The sequence below is a fragment of the Patella vulgata genome, chromosome 1 (assembly GCF_932274485.2).
Source record: "Patella vulgata chromosome 1, xgPatVulg1.2, whole genome shotgun sequence".
Taxonomy (NCBI): Eukaryota; Metazoa; Mollusca; class Gastropoda; family Patellidae; genus Patella; species Patella vulgata.
Window position 1 is genome coordinate 7955387 of NC_065879.2, and position 19319 is coordinate 7974705.

At 35.3% G+C, this 19319-nt stretch overlaps 1 protein-coding gene across 13 annotated transcripts in view; it reads right to left on the minus strand.

Annotated features, from left to right (window-relative positions):
• Positions 1-16782, minus strand: part of LOC126815181 (pre-B-cell leukemia transcription factor 1) — a 36724-nt gene extending 19942 nt beyond the window's left edge. For 7 of the 13 annotated variants that reach the window (XM_050540742.2, XM_050540771.2, XM_050540750.2 and 4 more), the window contains exons 1-5: positions 16332-16781; positions 15923-15996; positions 5457-5701; positions 4991-5181; positions 4387-4522 (exon numbers count right to left, since the gene is read on the minus strand). In XM_050540742.2, coding sequence (XP_050396699.1) covers positions 4387-4522; positions 4991-5181; positions 5457-5701; positions 15923-15996; positions 16332-16543 — 858 coding nt within the window. In that variant the 5' untranslated portion in view covers positions 16544-16781. Of the gene's footprint in view, positions 1-4386; positions 4523-4990; positions 5182-5456; positions 5702-15922; positions 15997-16331 lie in introns of all 13 variants that reach the window. The other 6 variants (XM_050540777.2, XM_050540764.2, XM_050540799.2 and 3 more) reach the window with 2 other exon arrangements.
• Between the last annotated feature and the right edge of the window lie 2537 nt (positions 16783-19319).

Here is a 19319-nt window from a genome sequence, read left to right on the forward strand (position 1 = left end):
CACGCCAGTTGACTCAGTGATAGAACTTATTAATTATACAACATGCTCTAACCACATTCTAACCATCTAACCCTCCACATTAATGTATATACACTATAATAATATTTGTAGCTAGTATCTAATAAGAAATGTAATAAATTGTGACACTGGACCTTTATAATTTTATAATATACCAATAGTATTAATACACTTTACACATTTAAACAAATTTTAATATAGTTAAAAGTTTGAAATAAATAAATAATAAGACTAGAAATATACATGGTACATTATATAGTGTTAGGATTGGTAACATGATATATAAAATAAAGTAATGGCTTCACTCTTGTTGTTCTCATCCATCAAACATGTCTAAACTACCAGTAGTCTGTGTTTGCCTTCAGGCATGAATACACACATATTCACAGAAAATACACTCAACTTAAAATATTATATATCTCACATAATCTTTAACCTTCCTTTTATTTTACAACTTTCATCAAACTCTTAAAGATGCAATTAGTCGCTAAGTCATTAATCAAATTTTAATCATACTAATTGTTGAATTTACATATTAATGTATAAATTCTAACAGGAGTGCTTTTAACATTCTTCAATAATGGCCATTTTTTATCTCTCTTTAATTGTTGAATTTACAATTTAATGTAGAAATTCTTACAGTTTAAACTGAAGTGCTTGCAACATTCTTCAATAATGGCTAGTATTTATCTCTCTATAATTGTTGAATTTACATATTAATGTAGAAATATCTGGTGCTTGTACTATTTTTGAATAATTCCCATTATTTATCTCTTGATAAATTCACATAAGTTACTGTAACCAAATGCTATTTTGTAGACTATCAACTTAAAGATAGATTATGTAAGATTTAGATAAAGAGCTGATCATTCTTGCTATAATAGCTCAAAAATAGATACGGTAATGTACAATGAAAATATTGAAAATTTCATTCAAATTACTTCATTCTGAGCCAAGTTATCACGGTTTGTAGATTTGACAAGATGTGTGCATTGTGGTAACCAGGGCACTGGTATATTTGAGACTTTCCCATTTTTAAATTAAATTTTTAAATGGCGAACCGTTCTAATCTAATTAAAATCTCGAGTATCCGATGCCATCGTGAGTCGATTATAGTCTGGATAAGTTAATTAATGTCTAATTAATAATTTAGATAACATTTAAGGCCTTAGAAAAAGATCCCATTTGCTGCTCGACTTCCATTCATAATTTAATCATGAAATGGATGATCAAGACTAGGCCAAAATTTCAATCGCTTAATTCTCGGTTCATAGTGGATCAATTTTACTGAAATTTTCTAATTGCCTTTACATTATCTCTTCTTTAACTATTATAGTGAGAACTGCCAGTTCTTTATCTTATATCCCATCATGTATCTTTAAATTATTTAGGTGTCAATTCAAATCCTTTTTTTTAAAGATTCTCATTGTTGTGTAAAAAGAAAATAAAAACCATTAAATTATTAACTAAAAGACTCTTTAAAAGGACCTTAGTCAAATCTGGAATGCTATGATGTAAGATTAAGGTTGCATTAGTAAGGTTTGAAATATTTATTTCAGCCAGAGTTAAATTTCCACCTGTCAATCAATGTCAAGACTTGATGAATTATTGAAGATGTAAGAAAATTAAAGTCTTAAAATAGCACCTGCCTTTGTCTGAGTACCGTAGTAGTCGTACAGAAAACTACAGTCAATGTTAAAGATGAGATCATCGATGTCAAAGTTTGTTGAACTCAACCAAATTATTCATAAGGTTCCGCCAGCCAGTAATTTTGCGACAAAATTAAAACTGCTTATAGAATAAGAAAGCTGACTTCCTGGTTACAAGATTTCAAGAGATTCCCAATCGTTTGTAAACTACAATATTGTGGAAGTTGTATCTCTCAAAGGAATATCACTTAAAAATGGGTTTAGTTCAATATTTACAAAAAAACTACAATATTGTGGAAGTTGTATCTCTCAAAGGAATATCACTCAAAAATGGGTTTAGTTCAATATTTACAAAAAAAATGGATCATTTTGTCATCCTCTACAGAGGACGCCAATGTGTACATGGGACCGTGGTTTTTCGTCCTACCCGAGCAACTAGACAGCTGGGTTTAAGGTCCATTGACACAAACTAGGTCATTTCGGAACTAACATATGGTTCAATTTTATTTCAATAATTCGTATGCGCGTACGGGTCTTTAGCAGTGGGAGGAAACCTGGAGAACCTGGAAAAAACCCACGACGTTGGACAGACAAACAACCAGGAAATCGAAACTATGCCAGTTGACTCAATGACAGACCTTATGATACAACGCGCATGCTCTAACCATTCGACCATCCAATAGGCCTATTGTACACGGAAAACATAAATTTATAGAAAATTGGCAATCCTTGGCTGAGAACTGACATGTAAATACTGAAAATATATTGTGCAATACGCTGTGCAAATAGACTAAAGTCTTAGTAAATCATCTCAAAACTGGGCTAATGTATTATATAAAGACAGATGTTTTTAAGTTGTTGTATGTAATTATATCAGCAATTATTTTTAATAGGCCCAACTGAGAAATAAAATTGTTGCAAGTTGTCTTTTAATCACATTTTTGACAAATAAAATATTCCAGTTGGCAGAAAAAAAAATCTGGACATTTTGGGAGGTAAAAATTATCATCCATTTTAGAGGAAAGAAATTGAATGCCAGTGTGAGCCCTGTAAACCATGTATTAGAATTTTAGAAAGACTTTGTTTTGTGTAATTGTAATGTTTTAAGACATGTATATATTTTATTTCTCTCATCTTTCTTTGTATTATCAACAGAATTTTAAACCAAAATTCAGTAGGCCAAATGATCAATTTTATCTAAAATAAAGAATGTTTTGCTCTCTTTCAGTCATTAATTTTGGCCGAGTCACTAAGGAAGTTCGTTTTTTATCTTTGAACTCTACTTGGTGTAGGTGTTCATCAGGTAATACCTCGACTGAGTTCAATATAGAGATTAGCCGGTTGATTTGTTGGATATAAACCTTTGAATAATAGCGCCTAACAGGCAGCTGTGTTTTATTATGTTCTCCTGATTTTGATTGTTTTTGTGTGTTTGAAGTATATGTTTGTGATATGCGCTTAGAAACACTTCACGTGTAATGAAGCGCTATATAAATCGAACAATAATAATAATAATAATATCCAGAGCCTTTTGTAGAGAAGAGTCTGGCCAACTATTGACTCGATTGCGATCGGGTAACAAAATAGCTTTCTTGTCATATCTTAGTGCCATGATTTACAGTTCCTGCTCCTGACCAACTACACATGTATGGTATGCAGAACTATCAATTAAACATGCATTATGCAAGAGCAAAATCTGCTTATTACAAGTCTTTCTTTAGGCCTGAAATGTTATCTAAATTATCAATTAGACATTAATTAACTTATCCAAACCATAATAAACTCTCGATGTCAAGGCTAGCCTTCGATGCTGGTTGGATTAGATTCCTATATGCCGCTAACGGCCGCCGATAATTAAATCAATAAAAGCAGATAATCGAGACTAAGCTGTTTATATTAATGATTTTAGTAATGATGACCGAGACTATGCCAAAATTTCACACGCTTCTTTCTCGGCTCATAGTGGATCAATTTGACTGAAATTTTCAGCAAATTACCTTTACACTATCTAGTTTTTAACTATTATAGCGAGAACTGCCATCTCGTTATCTTATCTCCCATAATGTATCTTTAATATTTGTTTTTCTTCTAATTTTGATCAATTAAACTTATAGTTTGAGTAACAAAATAACTTATAGTTTGAGTAACAAAATATCAACCATAACCGTCATTGTTCAGACTCTTCATACAGTGTACATAGCTCTGGGGTTATGTATTTATATAGTAGGCTAAGTGCAGGGGGTCTACACCACACACAAACAAATATACAAGACAAACCTACGGACACGACACAATATACAGACATCACAAACAACAATCCATTGGACCCCATTGGAAATAAGCAACGGATGTTATATACGTCAGGCTTTATGGGCTATCCTAAGTAAAGGTCTCTTCATGACACCATACCTATCAATCATATTTCTCTATGCTTGTCTCATTTCGCATCCCAATTATACAATGTAGCACATAGTTCTTATTTTCATATACATATCTGTATTTATTGTTGTCACTTAATTTATTGTCATGTTGTAACCTTTACTTGAAGAATAAATAAATAAATAAATAAATCGAACACATCAGATCAAGTGAATGTATCCAGGCCATTCCAGGGGCTAGCCGTAAACATCCTTTGGGCTGTATAATCTAGGGTCTGTAGAGATACAGGCTTAAACTATTCTATTACTACAGCAAGAGATAAAATAAATTATAATTTTACCTGTGACACTGTTATAGAACATTTTCTGGCTAATTCTTCTTTGGCCTCTTCACTAGGATATGGATTACTTAGGTGTGAATAGAAATATTCATTTAATACTTCCGTAGCTTGCTTACTGAAATTACGACGCTTCCGTCTGTTGATAAAAACAAAACATGAAAAATAAGTTAGAGAGAGAGAGAGAGCGAGAGAGGGAGAAATGGGGTTTAACATCCACTCGACACAAACTTGGTCATTTCGGGAATAACATATGGATGAATTTTATTTCAATAATTCTCTTTAGCGTAGTGGAAGGAAACAGGAGGACCCAGAGAAAACTCGCTAGGTTAGACAGGCAATCCTACTCTTTGTCATTTACAACTGGGGAATCGAAACCACGCCAGTTGACTCAATGACAGACCTTATGATACAGCGCGCACATGCTGACCATTCAGCCATCCACCCCCCCCTTGAATTGATGAAACATACAAATTTAAAACATGCATGAAGCTACCTCTATTTGTTCTTTGACTTTCTAGTTCTAATAATACAGATAATCTATGAATAACTGAAATCATTCAATACATTGCAAATCATTCAATAACAATGTGCACATAAAATTTACCTGGCATCTAAAAATCGTGACCGTAGAATCATCACAGCTTCACATGTACTCTGTTTCAACTGCATCTCTATAGCCGAGAATTTTTTACGAATAATTCCAACCATTCTTTCTATTTCTTTGGGTGCGATTGGTCGTGTTCGACTTTGTTCTCGTAATAAGTTAACAACATGGGTAGTAAATTCATTACATGCCTAAATTAAAAAAAAAAAAATTATTTATTACAATTTATTAGCAGTCTGGTCCATCTGAAAAAAACTGCTTAAGAAGAGCCGAATAAAATAGGTTTAAAATTCGTATCTGGGCAACTTTCATCATTTCAAAAAGAATATTTATCCCAAAACTTTAATCCAGTTTACAAGTATACATGGCAGAAAGCTAATATTAGGACATGCCATAGGTGTAGTTTTCAAAGTCATCCAATTCATTTACAACACTTTTAGTATTAGAAGGAAATTTCGGATTTTACCTGTTCATATTTTTCAAGTTCTGTATGATAAATTTGTCGGATTTGTGCTAGTTTAGCTCGGTAATCGGAGTGTTCAATAGCTCCGTCTGGTTGTCCCCCTGATGCTGCGGCTGTGGCGTTAGCGGCTGCCGAAGAACCACCCCCTTTCTCTGGTCCCGCCACTCCCTCTGCTATCAACATATTGTCCAGTCGCATTAACTGTGGATCTGGGGGTTCCTCTTCTTGTGTGTTTCGAATACTTAAAACTGAAAAATTCAAAATTGATATTAATTAAGGAATGGAAAAGAATTGAGATTATTGTTAAATACTCTGTTTTGTCAAACACAATACTTAGTTAGGTATGGTTGGCCGAATGGTTAGCGTGTGCACGTTGTATTATAAGGTCTGTCATTGAGTCAGCTGGTGTGGTTTCAATTCCCTGGTTGTACGTGACAAGGAGTAGGGTCGGCTGTCCCACCTTGTGGATTTTCTCTGGTTCCTCCGGAATGAACCATATATTAGTCCCAAAATGACCTAGTTTGTGTTGAGTGGATGTTAAACCCTATTGCCATGGTCAGTGTTAATGACAGTAGTATTCATATCTGTAGAATACCTTTCTTCAAATTCAAACTGTCTATTTTGGTTTTTTTTTAACATGGGTTTGTATCATTCTAAACAACTTTTATCATTCTTCCATGTGCTACGATCTCTGACAAGTTGGAGTGTATGATGAAATGACAGGGTTTACAATGAAAAGTCATAATTGAATAGCCTCCACCCCAGTAGAATAGATCAGAGTTTTTAAAATGTTTCATCAACACGATATTTCAGCTATTTTTGGTTACGCACATACGTGATACATGTGTCATGGGTTTTTTTCTGTGCACTCGGGGGTATTACATTATACCCCACCATTTGCACGAATAAATATTGAAGAATAAAAGGTACAGAGTGAGGATGAAACTCTTCGAAAAACAATTTCTTCATCCTTCGACTATGATGAAGGATATTATTTTCCTCATGGAATAATATACGCCCCTGTGCACTCTAGGCTCCAGTGTGTACACAAGCTCGACTTTCATTTTTTTTTTTTGTTCCCATCCAGAAATCCCAGGATTATTTTCAAGACATGCTGGGATTCATACCCAGGAAATTTTTGTCACAACTCCAGTTCCCCAACAACTCAGATACTAACACACCAATGTAGAACAGAGTTCAAGAGGCGTGTAGAACAGTAGAGAGAGAAGAGAGAGAGAAATGGGGTTTAACGTCCACTCCTGACCACACAAACTAGGTCATTTTGGGACCAACAAAAAGTTTTTAATTTTATTTCAATAATTCACTTGCGCGTAGGGGTCTTTAGCAGTGGGAGGAAGCTGGAGGAACCGGAGAAAACCCGCGAGGTCGGTGAGTAGAACAGCGGCTTACAATTACTGATTACTAGAATAATTTAAATATATACAGCAAGCACATGTTTATAATGCATGATCAGATGTTAATATTCAATACCCAACACAACTGTCAGAAGAAATGACTAGCCTTTAGATGTATATTACAACTATTATTCACTCATTTCTCTCTCTATTCATCAATTGACACCTGTCAATCATTTCATTAACTTATGCTTCTCTCCTTGTCAGAATTTATGAATAACCTACGCAACTCACAATAATCTTATACACTTTCTGCTTCAATAGACTGACTGATATTGACGTTAAAAAAAATATAACAGACAGAGAAAGAAAAAGAGAATCAGAGCGAGCTAACAAATATTCGTAATGTATTCATAACTCTTGTTAATGATAACCATCTTTTAACTAAAGATTTTCATATAAACCAAAAATCAATAAGAGAAAAAATATTTACATGGTAATGTACATTTAGTTAAACATCGTAAACCAAATATCAATCAATAAAAACTTTGAATTTGATAAGAAAAGTCATTTGCCTATACTAGATGAAATTTAAGCATAAATATTAAATATAATTTTATTTAGGGGTTTTCTTTTGAAGTGTATATTTACATGTACTGAGTGCATATACCCTCCATGGCATATTACAAACACTGTTCCACAAAGGAAAATATTGTATGCACAAATTTCAGGCCATATAACTTAGAAAAAAAATATTCTTGTTCACAGATATCGTTGCATTACATACAGCCCCCCCCCCCCCCCCAAAAAAAAAAATTTGACGACCATGGCTCTAAAATACCTACTGTAGACTGTGCTGGGTGTGCCCCCCCCCTCCTAAAAACCTCACTGCCCCTCCGAAGCTAGCAAGCTGGCTACGGGCCTGATTACATATAAAGGGGTCGTGCGGTCTGTTTTTTTATTTGTTTTTATTAGGCATGTGAGATAAGCTGCACATAAATTACGTTTCTACAAATATCTTGTGCACATACCATTGCACTCACCACTAACATCTACGAACGTACTATGGACAAGGAACCAGTCCTTCACGTTTAAGGTGAGCTTTCGCTCCTGCTCCTCTCGACGCACGTCGGCTTTCCTTCGAAGGAGTCATTAAAGACTCCTGCAAATTAGCTAAATCCTAAATATTGAGATTATTAAACTACTTTCAGTTTTTGTTTACTTTTAAACTGCATATATTCAAGGTATCAGGAGCTTTTTATGGCTCTCGCACAATTTTATAAACATGAAGGACTGGAACCATGCGTGACGCCATCGCAACCATCTTTTAATTGTGAACAAGTCATATCAAAAATCGAAATCTAACAATCAATGCATAATTGTCCAGGGAACTAACATGCCATGTTTGAATCAATGAATGTCTTATCGTACTTCAATTCGCAGCGACTTAAGGTTTGTTCGAAGAAGGTCGGCCCTTCAGGGGTGTATCTAGAAAATTTTGATCCCAAATTAGTAACTCCTAGCTGCTTGAGTGGGGGTCCAGGGGCAGTAAACCCTTGTCGTGTATATTTCATATGGCAGCTTACTTTTACTTACAGTTCTAAGCCTTTGCATAAAATTTCATACATATTGATGTTTTTGTGATTTTCGATAACCCCCTGTCGTGTATATTTTATTAGCTTACTTTTACTTAGAGTAAATTATTGTGTATTATTTGTATGACTCAGCATGAGATATGTGTAAGTCTATTTTAGTTGTAAGTCATTGCACTAAGATATTTAAAGACAGGCACGTAGTCCTATAAATTATAGTTTTAATGATAAAATAACATGTACGCAATGTTTCTGGTCAATATAAATATAATGATAAAACAAGGAACAATCAGCCATGTAATTTCGTGTAAAACTACATACAATATATCATAAACATAGCAAATTAAAATTGAGTTTAATTTCAAAAGTCCTTCCTGCACCAACCTGGCCAAAAAAAATGTCTGGACAGCAATATTTATGTCTACTCTTTCATGTAAAACTACACATACGGAACCGATGTAAAGTTGGGTTTAATTTTAACCACCTTCCCTGCACCAAAGAAACAGGCATACGCCAATGCGTTGTGCTATGAGCGAAAAAATGCCTGGAAAGATCAAAATTTTGTTTCGTTTTTTTTTATACTTTCAATGGCCTACACTACATGAAGATCTGACCAGTTGTACTGGAAGTACACGTCAGGGGTCCTATGAGTGGCTTTTGACCCTATGACATCAGACATTGATTAATTAATCAGCGTTGACGGTTCTAGGGGTTTACCCACAGTTCGGTGCAGAGCACGCCAAGAACTCGCCTTAACAGACCGTTTCATTGGCTAATTCCTCACATCAACTATAACGCCTGTTATACATGAATAACAACTCTTCCAGATCCTAGTGTGGTAAAAACAAGTAAAACGAAATTTTGAACTATAAAAAACGAAACGAAATAGGATATATGTTTTAATCAGCTTGGCCATACTCAAGCTATGTTTAAAATCTCCCCAGACAATACTGTGTAGGCTACATGCTACAATGTAGAAAGTGAGAGTGAGAAAAAAAAAAAAATCAATGTTTTTCAGTTTTGAGTGAAGTGTAGTTATAGAAAGTTGTACAGTTGTGTGAAATAAATCAAATAAATAATAATAAAGTAGAAACAGAAGTTGTATGGGTCTCATCCATCATATGGTGTTTGTCAGTAAAGTTAGAAGTTTTTATTTTATAACTACAATAGTTGTATTGAAACATGAGACTGTCAATATGTTACAATTCTGGTTTACTTCAAACATACCTCATTTATCAGAATTTATATTAATTAATATTAGCTAGATAACATTGAAAAGCTGTTCCCTGCAATACTTTCCAACAATATGTTACAATTCTACAAGTCTATAAAAATAACAGCAGTTACAATTTAATTTATACATGTAACATGACTATATTGAAAATTTCATTCAATTTACTTTATTCTGAGCATAATTATTAGTGTTTGAACATTAACGTACAGTAGATAGTTTGTTGCAAATTTCATTCAAATTACCGATATTTTATAGCCAGATTTCACCAGATTTTTAGCTGCTAATTGTAATTTGAAGGAATTGGAATATCATTCAAACTAAAATATCAGTCAAAAAATAGTTTATACAAAAATATGATTAATTGAAGACTTTGCAACATGCAGTACCAGGTCTTTATTTCGGCTTCAAATCTTGTTCTAGGTTCACACCATCACGATTCGCACTACGATTGAAATCATGGAACATTACAAATGCACAACCAGAACAATAAATATATTCAAGATAAAACTATTTAAAAGCAACAGAAATCAGAAATTTCATGACAAAACCCAGCTGTTTTTTTTCTTAAAATATACCGAGACATAACGTCATATAACTAGAACTAGCATCTGTGTTCTAAGGCTTGACATAAGCAATATATAACTTCACAAGCTTATCAGTTAGAATATTTTAAAAGATAAACATTAAATAATTTACAGGCCTAGTTTATAAATGTGAAATGCAGTATCTATATATTATATTCCAAGTTCTGAAAATCAAAAACTTTAAAATAGGTTGTTGATTCAATTCATCAAGAAATTACTGCTTTTAATATAGAGAGAGAGAGAAATGGGGCTTAACGTCTACTCAACACAAACTAGGTCATTTTGAGACTAGCACACATGGTTCAATTTTATTTCAATAATTCGCTTGCGCGTGGGAGTCTTTAGCAGTGGGAGGAAACCGGAGGACCTGAAGAAAACCCACCAGGTTGGACAGGCAACTCTACTCCTTGCCATGTACAACCGGGGAATCGAAACCACGCCAGTTGACTCAATGACAGACCTTATGATACAGCGCGCACGTGTTAACCCCCCACTTTTCATAAAGTTTAGTATAAAGTGTTAAAATGTAATATAAAATAGTTCAGTACCTCATGTACATTCGGATGTAAGCTGAGCTAAGCTTGCTCTGTTGGAATGTGAAACAACTTTCAGTAAAGTAATGATATTGTGTTAGACGTATCACTGGCAATCACTTTTGTCAAGACTTGAGATATCTATTATGTACAGTGTTAGACACTGTTACTAATGTAAAAAAAATAATCTATAATTCATGCAAAATGTGTTTTCTTTACAAACTGAAGACTTCTCAGACAGTTGTACTTCAATTTCGGGGTAATTTAAACAAAGCTAGAGATAAATGGGAGAGTTTAAACCAAAGCTGTGGTTTAGTAACAGGCCCTTATCTATGTTACGTGTATGTAGGCAACTTTTGTTATAAAAAAAACAAACATGGTATTGAACTCTGGACCATCATAGTAATGAGAGACCAAAGTCCAGGGGACTCCGGTTAACTAAAAAGTGTAATTACTAAAAATAACTAGAACTGCGAAGCAGTAATGACGGGTTTCACCGGTGCCACGTTACCCTTGAACTTATGTCACTTCCGGTACCAATGAAACCGTTAAACAGGTTTCCACATAAGCATTGCACACATGAAATAAAATGGACGCAGAAACAACCAAATCCAGCAATCAATTCATTTGCTACATGTCAGTGATCCTGTCAAAATTACATTACTTCCGGTGATAATGAAAATGTTAAATTGGTTTATGAAATCAGAAATAGCATCATCACATGGTGAAAATTTTATGTAAATCCTATAATAATTGCCACCTTTATAGACCAAAAACCTTGAAAAATGACTTGTAGAAAATCGCCTATTTCTCTGCAACCGTACAAGTTAGAAACCATTTTGAGGTATCTGTATGATCGAATTAGTTCATTCTATTTGTTGATTGGAATCAAATATCATAATTTTAAAAACATTATAAATCTGTTTCATTTGAATAAAATATCTGTTTTGAAGGCTTAAAATACAGTTTTTGCCAAAATGACGTTACTTCCGGTGATAATGAAAATCTTAAATTACTTGTATGATATCGTAAATGGCATTATGTATCACACAGTGAAAATTTCATGAAAATCGAATAATAATTGACACTTTTATTGACAAAAAAACCTTAAAAAGTGACCTGTTGAAAATTGCCTATTTCTCCGCAACTGAACAAGTTAGAAACCATTTTGTGATATCTATATGATCGTAAGGGTTCATTGTATTAGTTGATTTGAATCAAATATCAAAATTTTAAACAAAAAACAAATATGACTCATTTGAATAAATTACTGGTTTCGAAGGCTATAAATACAATTTTTGCCCAAATTACGTCATTTCCGGTGATATTGAAAATGTTAAATTGGTTTGATCTAGTTAAAATTGACATTACACATCAAATGGTGTCACTTTTATGAAAATCGAATAATAATTGACTCTTTTACAGGCAAACTAGCGTAAAAAGTGACTCATGCAAAATTGCCCATTTCTCGGCAACTGCGCATATTACAAATTAATTTTCACATACATTCTCTCCGTATAGATTATTGCTACGAGTTTATGAAAGTTACGAAGTAATATTTTAAAATATGAAAACGCTGGATGGGTTGTAAATAGCTTAATTTCACACCTTTTTTCACCTTTTAATCGAAATAGCCCGAAAACGGAATCGAAATTAAAAAAACTGGTCCCAACATTTTGTGCGCCTTTAAAGGGCGCACAATTTCAGTTATACCAGATTTGAAAAAAATAATATTTGCTTTCGAAAAATGGTACCTAACTGTCAAAATTGTAGTTTTTTGTCAATTTACGCCACTTCCGGTGCCGACAGATAACACTATTGGTAACAAAAAAAATGACAATTGAGACAACGGGGCATATGAACTTTGTTTTATACAAATCGAACAATAAATAATTAATCTAGGACTGAAAAACTGAATTAGCCAATGGGGACCAAGGAAAATTACCGAGACAAAAAATTTTCACATTTTTGCCCAAGTCAGAGGACTTGTTATATTTGTGTAAAACACGACTAAAAAATATTCATAAATAAAAAAGTTTTTTGTAAAAATTTAAATTTTCTAAATTTAGCGCCTAATATCTGCGAAGATTTGCCGAAAATCAAAAATCAAAAGTAGCGTAGCTATGTGCCCCGTCTCCGGCTATGCCAAAATGCATCGAAAGTTAAAATCCAATGATTATTGTTAAAATTACTGCAATATTTCTAAAAACGATAGCTTCGGTGATTTCGGACATTTCGCATTGTCGCAGAACGTTCAAAATAGCTTTATCCTCTAAGTCACACCCACTTTTCCGATAAAACCGAAGAAATCGTAACGATCCGACAATCAGTTGCTGAGATCTACTCAAAACAAAAGAAGAATAATAATAATAAGAATAATAATTTTAACAAAAACAATAGTGTTTCACACAAGCTACGCAGTGTGAAACCCTAATTAGTAATCAGATGTTTAACTAATAACTCATTGAAAAAGCTTCAGTACACTACAAAGCTATGTCATTATCAAATTGTTTGAGGACAGAGTAATTTTTTTCTATGGTTCCATCTGTAACAATTAGAATTTGTATCCTATTCAACCAATTTCTATTTTGTACCATTGATTGGAAACATTATTTAGTTCTATTTCAAGTGAAATCATGTCCAGTTTGTTCTGTGTATAATAAGATGAAGGTAATTACCCTAGGTGATAAATATAGAAGTCATAAACTTGATTTAATCACATTGATGTAATCAACACCTTGTAACAGTTTTATGATCTTACTTATACAATCAATAACCCAAGTTACTCTATACTAGCCCTCTATACACTCTGAATACACATTCTCTATAGGAACCAAGTTACTGTATCTAGCCCTCTATACACTCCGAATACACATTCTCCATTGCAACCAATAAACCAAGTTACTGTATCTAGCCCCCTATACACTCCGAATACACATTCTCTATTGCAACCAATAAACCAAGTTACTGTATCTAGCCCCCTATACACTCCGAATACACATTCTCTATTGCAACCAATAAACCAAGTTACTGTATCTAGCCCTCTCCTCTATTCTCTCCGAGTATACACATTCTACAATGCAACCAATAAACTAAGTTGATGTATGATGTATCTAGCCCTCTATATACCCAAAATACACATTCTCCATACAGAGAGAGAGAAATGGGGTTTAATGTACACTTGACACAGACTAGGTCATTTCGGGACTAACATATGGCTCAATTTTATTTCAACATCAACATTATTTATATCTATTCAAAAGAAGAGCGAGAGGGAGTTTAAGCTCCACTCCACACAAACTAGGTCATTTTGGGACTAACATATGGTTCAATTTTATATCAATAATTCGCTTGCGCATAGGGGTCTTTAACAGTGGGAGGAAACCAGAGGACCCGGAGAAAACCCACAAGGTTGGACAAACAACCTGGGAATCGAAACCACGTCAGTTTCAAAAGAAGGAATGTTAGCCGTGTTTTCAGGACACTGGGATGGACCGAGAAGACAATCAGTATTTTTCAAGTCCAACCTCCATTGTGTCTCTGTCATTTGGTTGGGACAAAGACCAAGGTCCAACAGTGTAAACGTAAGTGTGCATGTGAAAGAACCCTTTACAGTAGGAAATCAAAGAATAGGTGGAAAGACTGCTGTCTAGGCAAAATTCTCCTACTTTACACAACAACAAGAATCAAAATTACCATTGGCCTACTTGTATGCATTAACCACATATTAGATGGAGTTTAACAGCCAGTCAACATAAACTAGGTCATATTTAATAATTCACTTGTGTGTAGAGGTCTTTAGCAATTGGAGGAAACATGGACAATGCAGAGAAAACTCACGAGGTTGGGCAAGTGACCATACTCCTTGTCACATGACATACAAGTTTTTGGTCGAATCCACACCACTTGACTCAATCAATGACAGACCTCATGACCTAATAAGGTACATGCATTCGATCACCAGAGTGACCTAAGATTTTGGTATCTCAATTAAAGAGATTATCGCACCAATAAGAATTGCATAAGATTAATTATGAATCAAAACTTCCATGATTTAATATTGGTATTGACTGCAGTAACTTACAGTGTACAAAGTAACCTGTACAGACGCCCCCCCAATCAGTAGCCTACCTGAGTCGGGCGAGGGGGGGGGGGAAGAGGGGGAGTAAGAGCTTAGCATTCAATCTTCACAAACTCGGTCATTTCAGGACTAAAGTAAAATGATTCAATTTCAGTTCAATAATAATACACTTGTACGAGGGTCTTTAACAGTGGGTGGAAACAGCTAGAGGACCCGGAAAGAACACAAAAAGTTGGAATGACGTGTAGAAGAAAACGATTCTTTCTCTGCCAGGGAAGACGTTAGAAGGATACAATAAGTCTGATTCAATTCTACTGTTTAGAGTTTGATGTGTAATGTACTGTGTTTTTCAAGGGATTTGGGGAAGGGGGGGGGGGGCATGCAACCTGATCATTTGTTACTAAGTTGTAATTAATCCCACAGTACTGTAATACAATGTAAGCTTATAAAATCAAACTGTGGGGTATTACTATTATACCAAGATATAGTATGGAATATTGGTATACAATATCACTCAGTCAACTCTGGTGTACATAATATAATAATGTATATTATACCCAGTATGATTTTTAGAGTGGAATATTGATGTGCAATATCAACTTTATATCATACATGTGTACTGTGAAAAGTAATATGCTTAATAATAATACATATGGGTGTCATATTTACTATTTTAGGCATTGCTATAACTAAAAACCAACCATGTCCAACCCTTGTATGGTATCAAATGTAGGCCTACTATATTATTATATAGCCATCTAAAACCTTAATGAATCTTACAAAGTTCCCAAATATTTCTAAGTTTGAAAACTCTATAAATCTAAACATTTGTTTACTGTAAGAAGTCAAAAACTATTGTGATTGTCATTCAATTCTGAAAATGAACTAATTTCAGTGTCCGACTTACCAGGGTCTTTTTTTTTTTGTTGACCAACACAAGACGCACGTGTACGTGTAGTAATATTAATATTCACAAAATTGAAGACTTCATTTGGATGACAGTCCCGACTGACAAGCACTTAATTTCCTACTACAGGTTGTTTTTGATTTCCTGGTATGTTTTAAAATAAAATATGCATGTAAATCTTACCAGTTTTTTCTTTAATTTCACATAAAACACTAAATAAAGCTGGTTTCATTCGGTGGCAGTTTAACGTATGTTTCCTGAAAAGAGCAAAATATCAAACCGAATGTCAACAAAGTACATGTAGTGATAATTATTAAAATGGACCTATTGCATTGATTGCCTAAATTGTGTTACATTTCAAGAATTTTTTCTGGATTTTGAATGGAAGTCATGGACTCGAGAAAGTAGGACTGATAATATTATACAGGCGGTTGTGCAAAACAATTATTCGGTACCGGTTCCATTTTTGTTTTTCAATTACACCATGGTTGACTCCTGAAGGAAACCCTTTCCAGACGTCTAACTTGGCACGAATACGATTAAGAAAGAGAGAAGAATAAAAGTAGAAAAAATTGAACGATTTCTTGCTTACCCTGACACCCACCTCGCTTGAGCCTCGTCCAAGCTTTGATCGGTGATAGTCATTATTTGTTGTAATATATCTCCTATTTCTTGTTTTCTGTCTGGGTCTGTAGGGGCCGTAGGCTGCATGTTCTCGTAGCCTTGCTGTTGCCCCATATTTACAGAGTTGTTCATGGCAGCCACATTACTCTGTATCTGCATGAGCCTTTGTTGGTCGTCCATGGCGAAACACACTGACAGTCGTACGGACGAACCGACGAATTCTCCAATAAATCCGTTAGGAATCCCAGATCGGGAGCACAGTTATGATAGTCCGATGTATGAAGATGTATTATCTTCACGTGTTTAGTGAATTCGATGACATAAATACTGATTAAGCGATAGAAAAGGGAGGGATGTTAACTTATGCCACTCACAAATGAACACAACAGCAAATGGCGGCCCGAATCGCATAAATCGATCTCGTCCGCTCTCTCAGCCAATCAAAATACAGGACGCGGTAGTTTACTTTCACGCGCACAGTCTAATGGCAGTATGACCTACTAACGGTATGGCTAAAATGGTTTATGGCTTTTATCCACGCCTTATGCTTGATTGACACAATACAGGTTACATTTTGACAACAAACCCGTGAAAATGGAGGGATTTAGAACGTTCAGCGTACGCGTGTCTACCTACCATATCCATTTTATGATATTAAAGTTATTGTGCATGCTTAATACCGTTTTATTACACCAATACAAAGAGAGAAATGGCATTAATGGAAATTAATTTTGTAAGGATCTGTAAAGGTCTTGGTATAAAGGCCAGGCGCACGAATGATTAGGTGAAATATTTATCCTTCGAAATTTTATTTTTAAATAATATAGATCTACCGACAATAGGCAATAATTTTAGACTTTTAGTTCTAACACTGATAGGATTCATTCGAATAATAACTGAAACTCATTTCTCTAAATGGCATCAATCATGAGGCCTGTCATTGAGTCAACTGACGCGGTCTCGATTTTCCTGGTTGTACGTGACAAGGAGTTGGATCGCCTGTCCAACCTCGCGGGTTTTCCCCGGGTCCTCCAGTTTCCTCCCACTGCTAAAGACCCCCTACGCACAAGCGAATTATTGAAATAAAATTAAACCATATGTTAGTCCAGAAATGAACTAGTAGTTTGTGTCTAGTGGACGTTAAAGGTCGACGAGAGTTTCAACCCTTGTTTTGAATTTTCTGAACTGTCAAAAGACCCACCAATCCGTGGGTCAAGGATTTTGATATAGGTTCGCACTACAAAATAAAAAATCTACAAGATAAACCTGCAGATATGGCGAACCGGACAAGACAGAATATAGACATTGCAAAAAAAATAAACAAATATCAAATTAAGTGAATGGACCTGGGCGCCAACCTATATATCACGGGTTTATATGTAGGGCGTTAAACACCATTTCACCTCTTCTCTGTAAAATATTCGGCATTATACGATAAGAAACTGTGGAAATACTATTCCCTGTAAAGTAAATGAAATGAAATGGGGTTTAACGTATTGTACTTTTCTGCCCCAAATGGGATAATGAAGAACGGGCATACCCCACGAAGTGTGATATGGTGGAAATTTTGCTCCTGCAGCGACTTTTCCGCTTACCCTTCTTCCAATTACAACTATATGAGGGGATCTTTTAGGGACCTCGGTTTTCATCCAACCCAAAAGCCCCTTCCACCCTGCACCACTGGGTTCGTTGTAAAGGGATTTTGAATGGACATTTCGGATTCTCTGGGTTGCTTCTCCGTTTTACGTGTCTATATGTCACAACAATCGACGTCCCCTATAGCTGCCCATCTTAGTATGTGAGTTGTTGAACCCAGTTACATGGAGAGAGAGAGAAATGGTTATTTCGGGACTAACATATGGTTCAATTTTTATTTCATTAATGCGCTTGCGCGTAGGGGTCTTTAACAGTGGAAAGAAACCGGAGGACCCGAAAAAAACCACGAGGTTTGACAGGCGACCCTACTCCTTGCCACGTACAACCGGGGAATCGAAATCACGCCATTTGACTCAATGACATACCTTATGAAACAACGCGCACGCGCCAACCATTCGCCCCCCCCCCCCGAATCCCCTTACATAATGAGTCCAAGATAGGTAGGCCCACAAAGGGCTTAGTAGCAGCCTACTGATGGGACAAACATGAGGACTGTATATAAGCACAAGATACTCGAGAGATTACAATTTATAAAGACATTGCACTTTGCCCGGGCCAATACTCTCCAGCACTTTAAACTCTTCCTGCAGTAAGGTATTAACAGAAAGTGACGTCAAATATTATTTAGTTAACCTCTTTAGATCGATCATTCAAGACACTGAAAAACGTTATAGCTAACATGTCATTGTGCTAAAGGTGACTGCTCTCCTCAAAACTTGTTGAAAATTGTTTGAGGAAATTTTAACAATACATCTGGTAGGATAAATTCGAACTGTACCAATTGTGCAGCAAAGAACCTATATTTGCAGTAAAGTACATGTATTGTTAAATACTGGGATACCCTTTTCTAGCATGAGCTCTTGTCCAGGACGGATGACTTTGCAAGGACAGTGTCTAGTCGTTCGGATAGGACGAAAAACCTAGGTCCGGGTTCTGGTCTAGGACGGGGCTTTGCAAGGACAGTGTCTAGTCGTTCGGATGGGACAAAAAACCTAGGTCCTGGTTCTGGTCCAGGACAGGGCTTTGCAAGGACAGTGTCTAGTCGTTCGGATGGGACGAAAAACCTGGGTCCGGTGTATGTACACGTTGGAGAATCCCTGACAGGTGGAATTCGGTGTAAAAGTGTAGGCCCTAGCGCCGCTGTTCGGGCTAAATTAGAAAATAAGGAGTGTTATTGCCCATTTCATACCTTTTAAATGATTAGGGGCCGCGATAGCGCAGGTATGATATATTAAATAAGTTACTACAAATGAACGTTATTGACATCCAAGAACAATATTTGAAGGTTTGATGAAAAAAT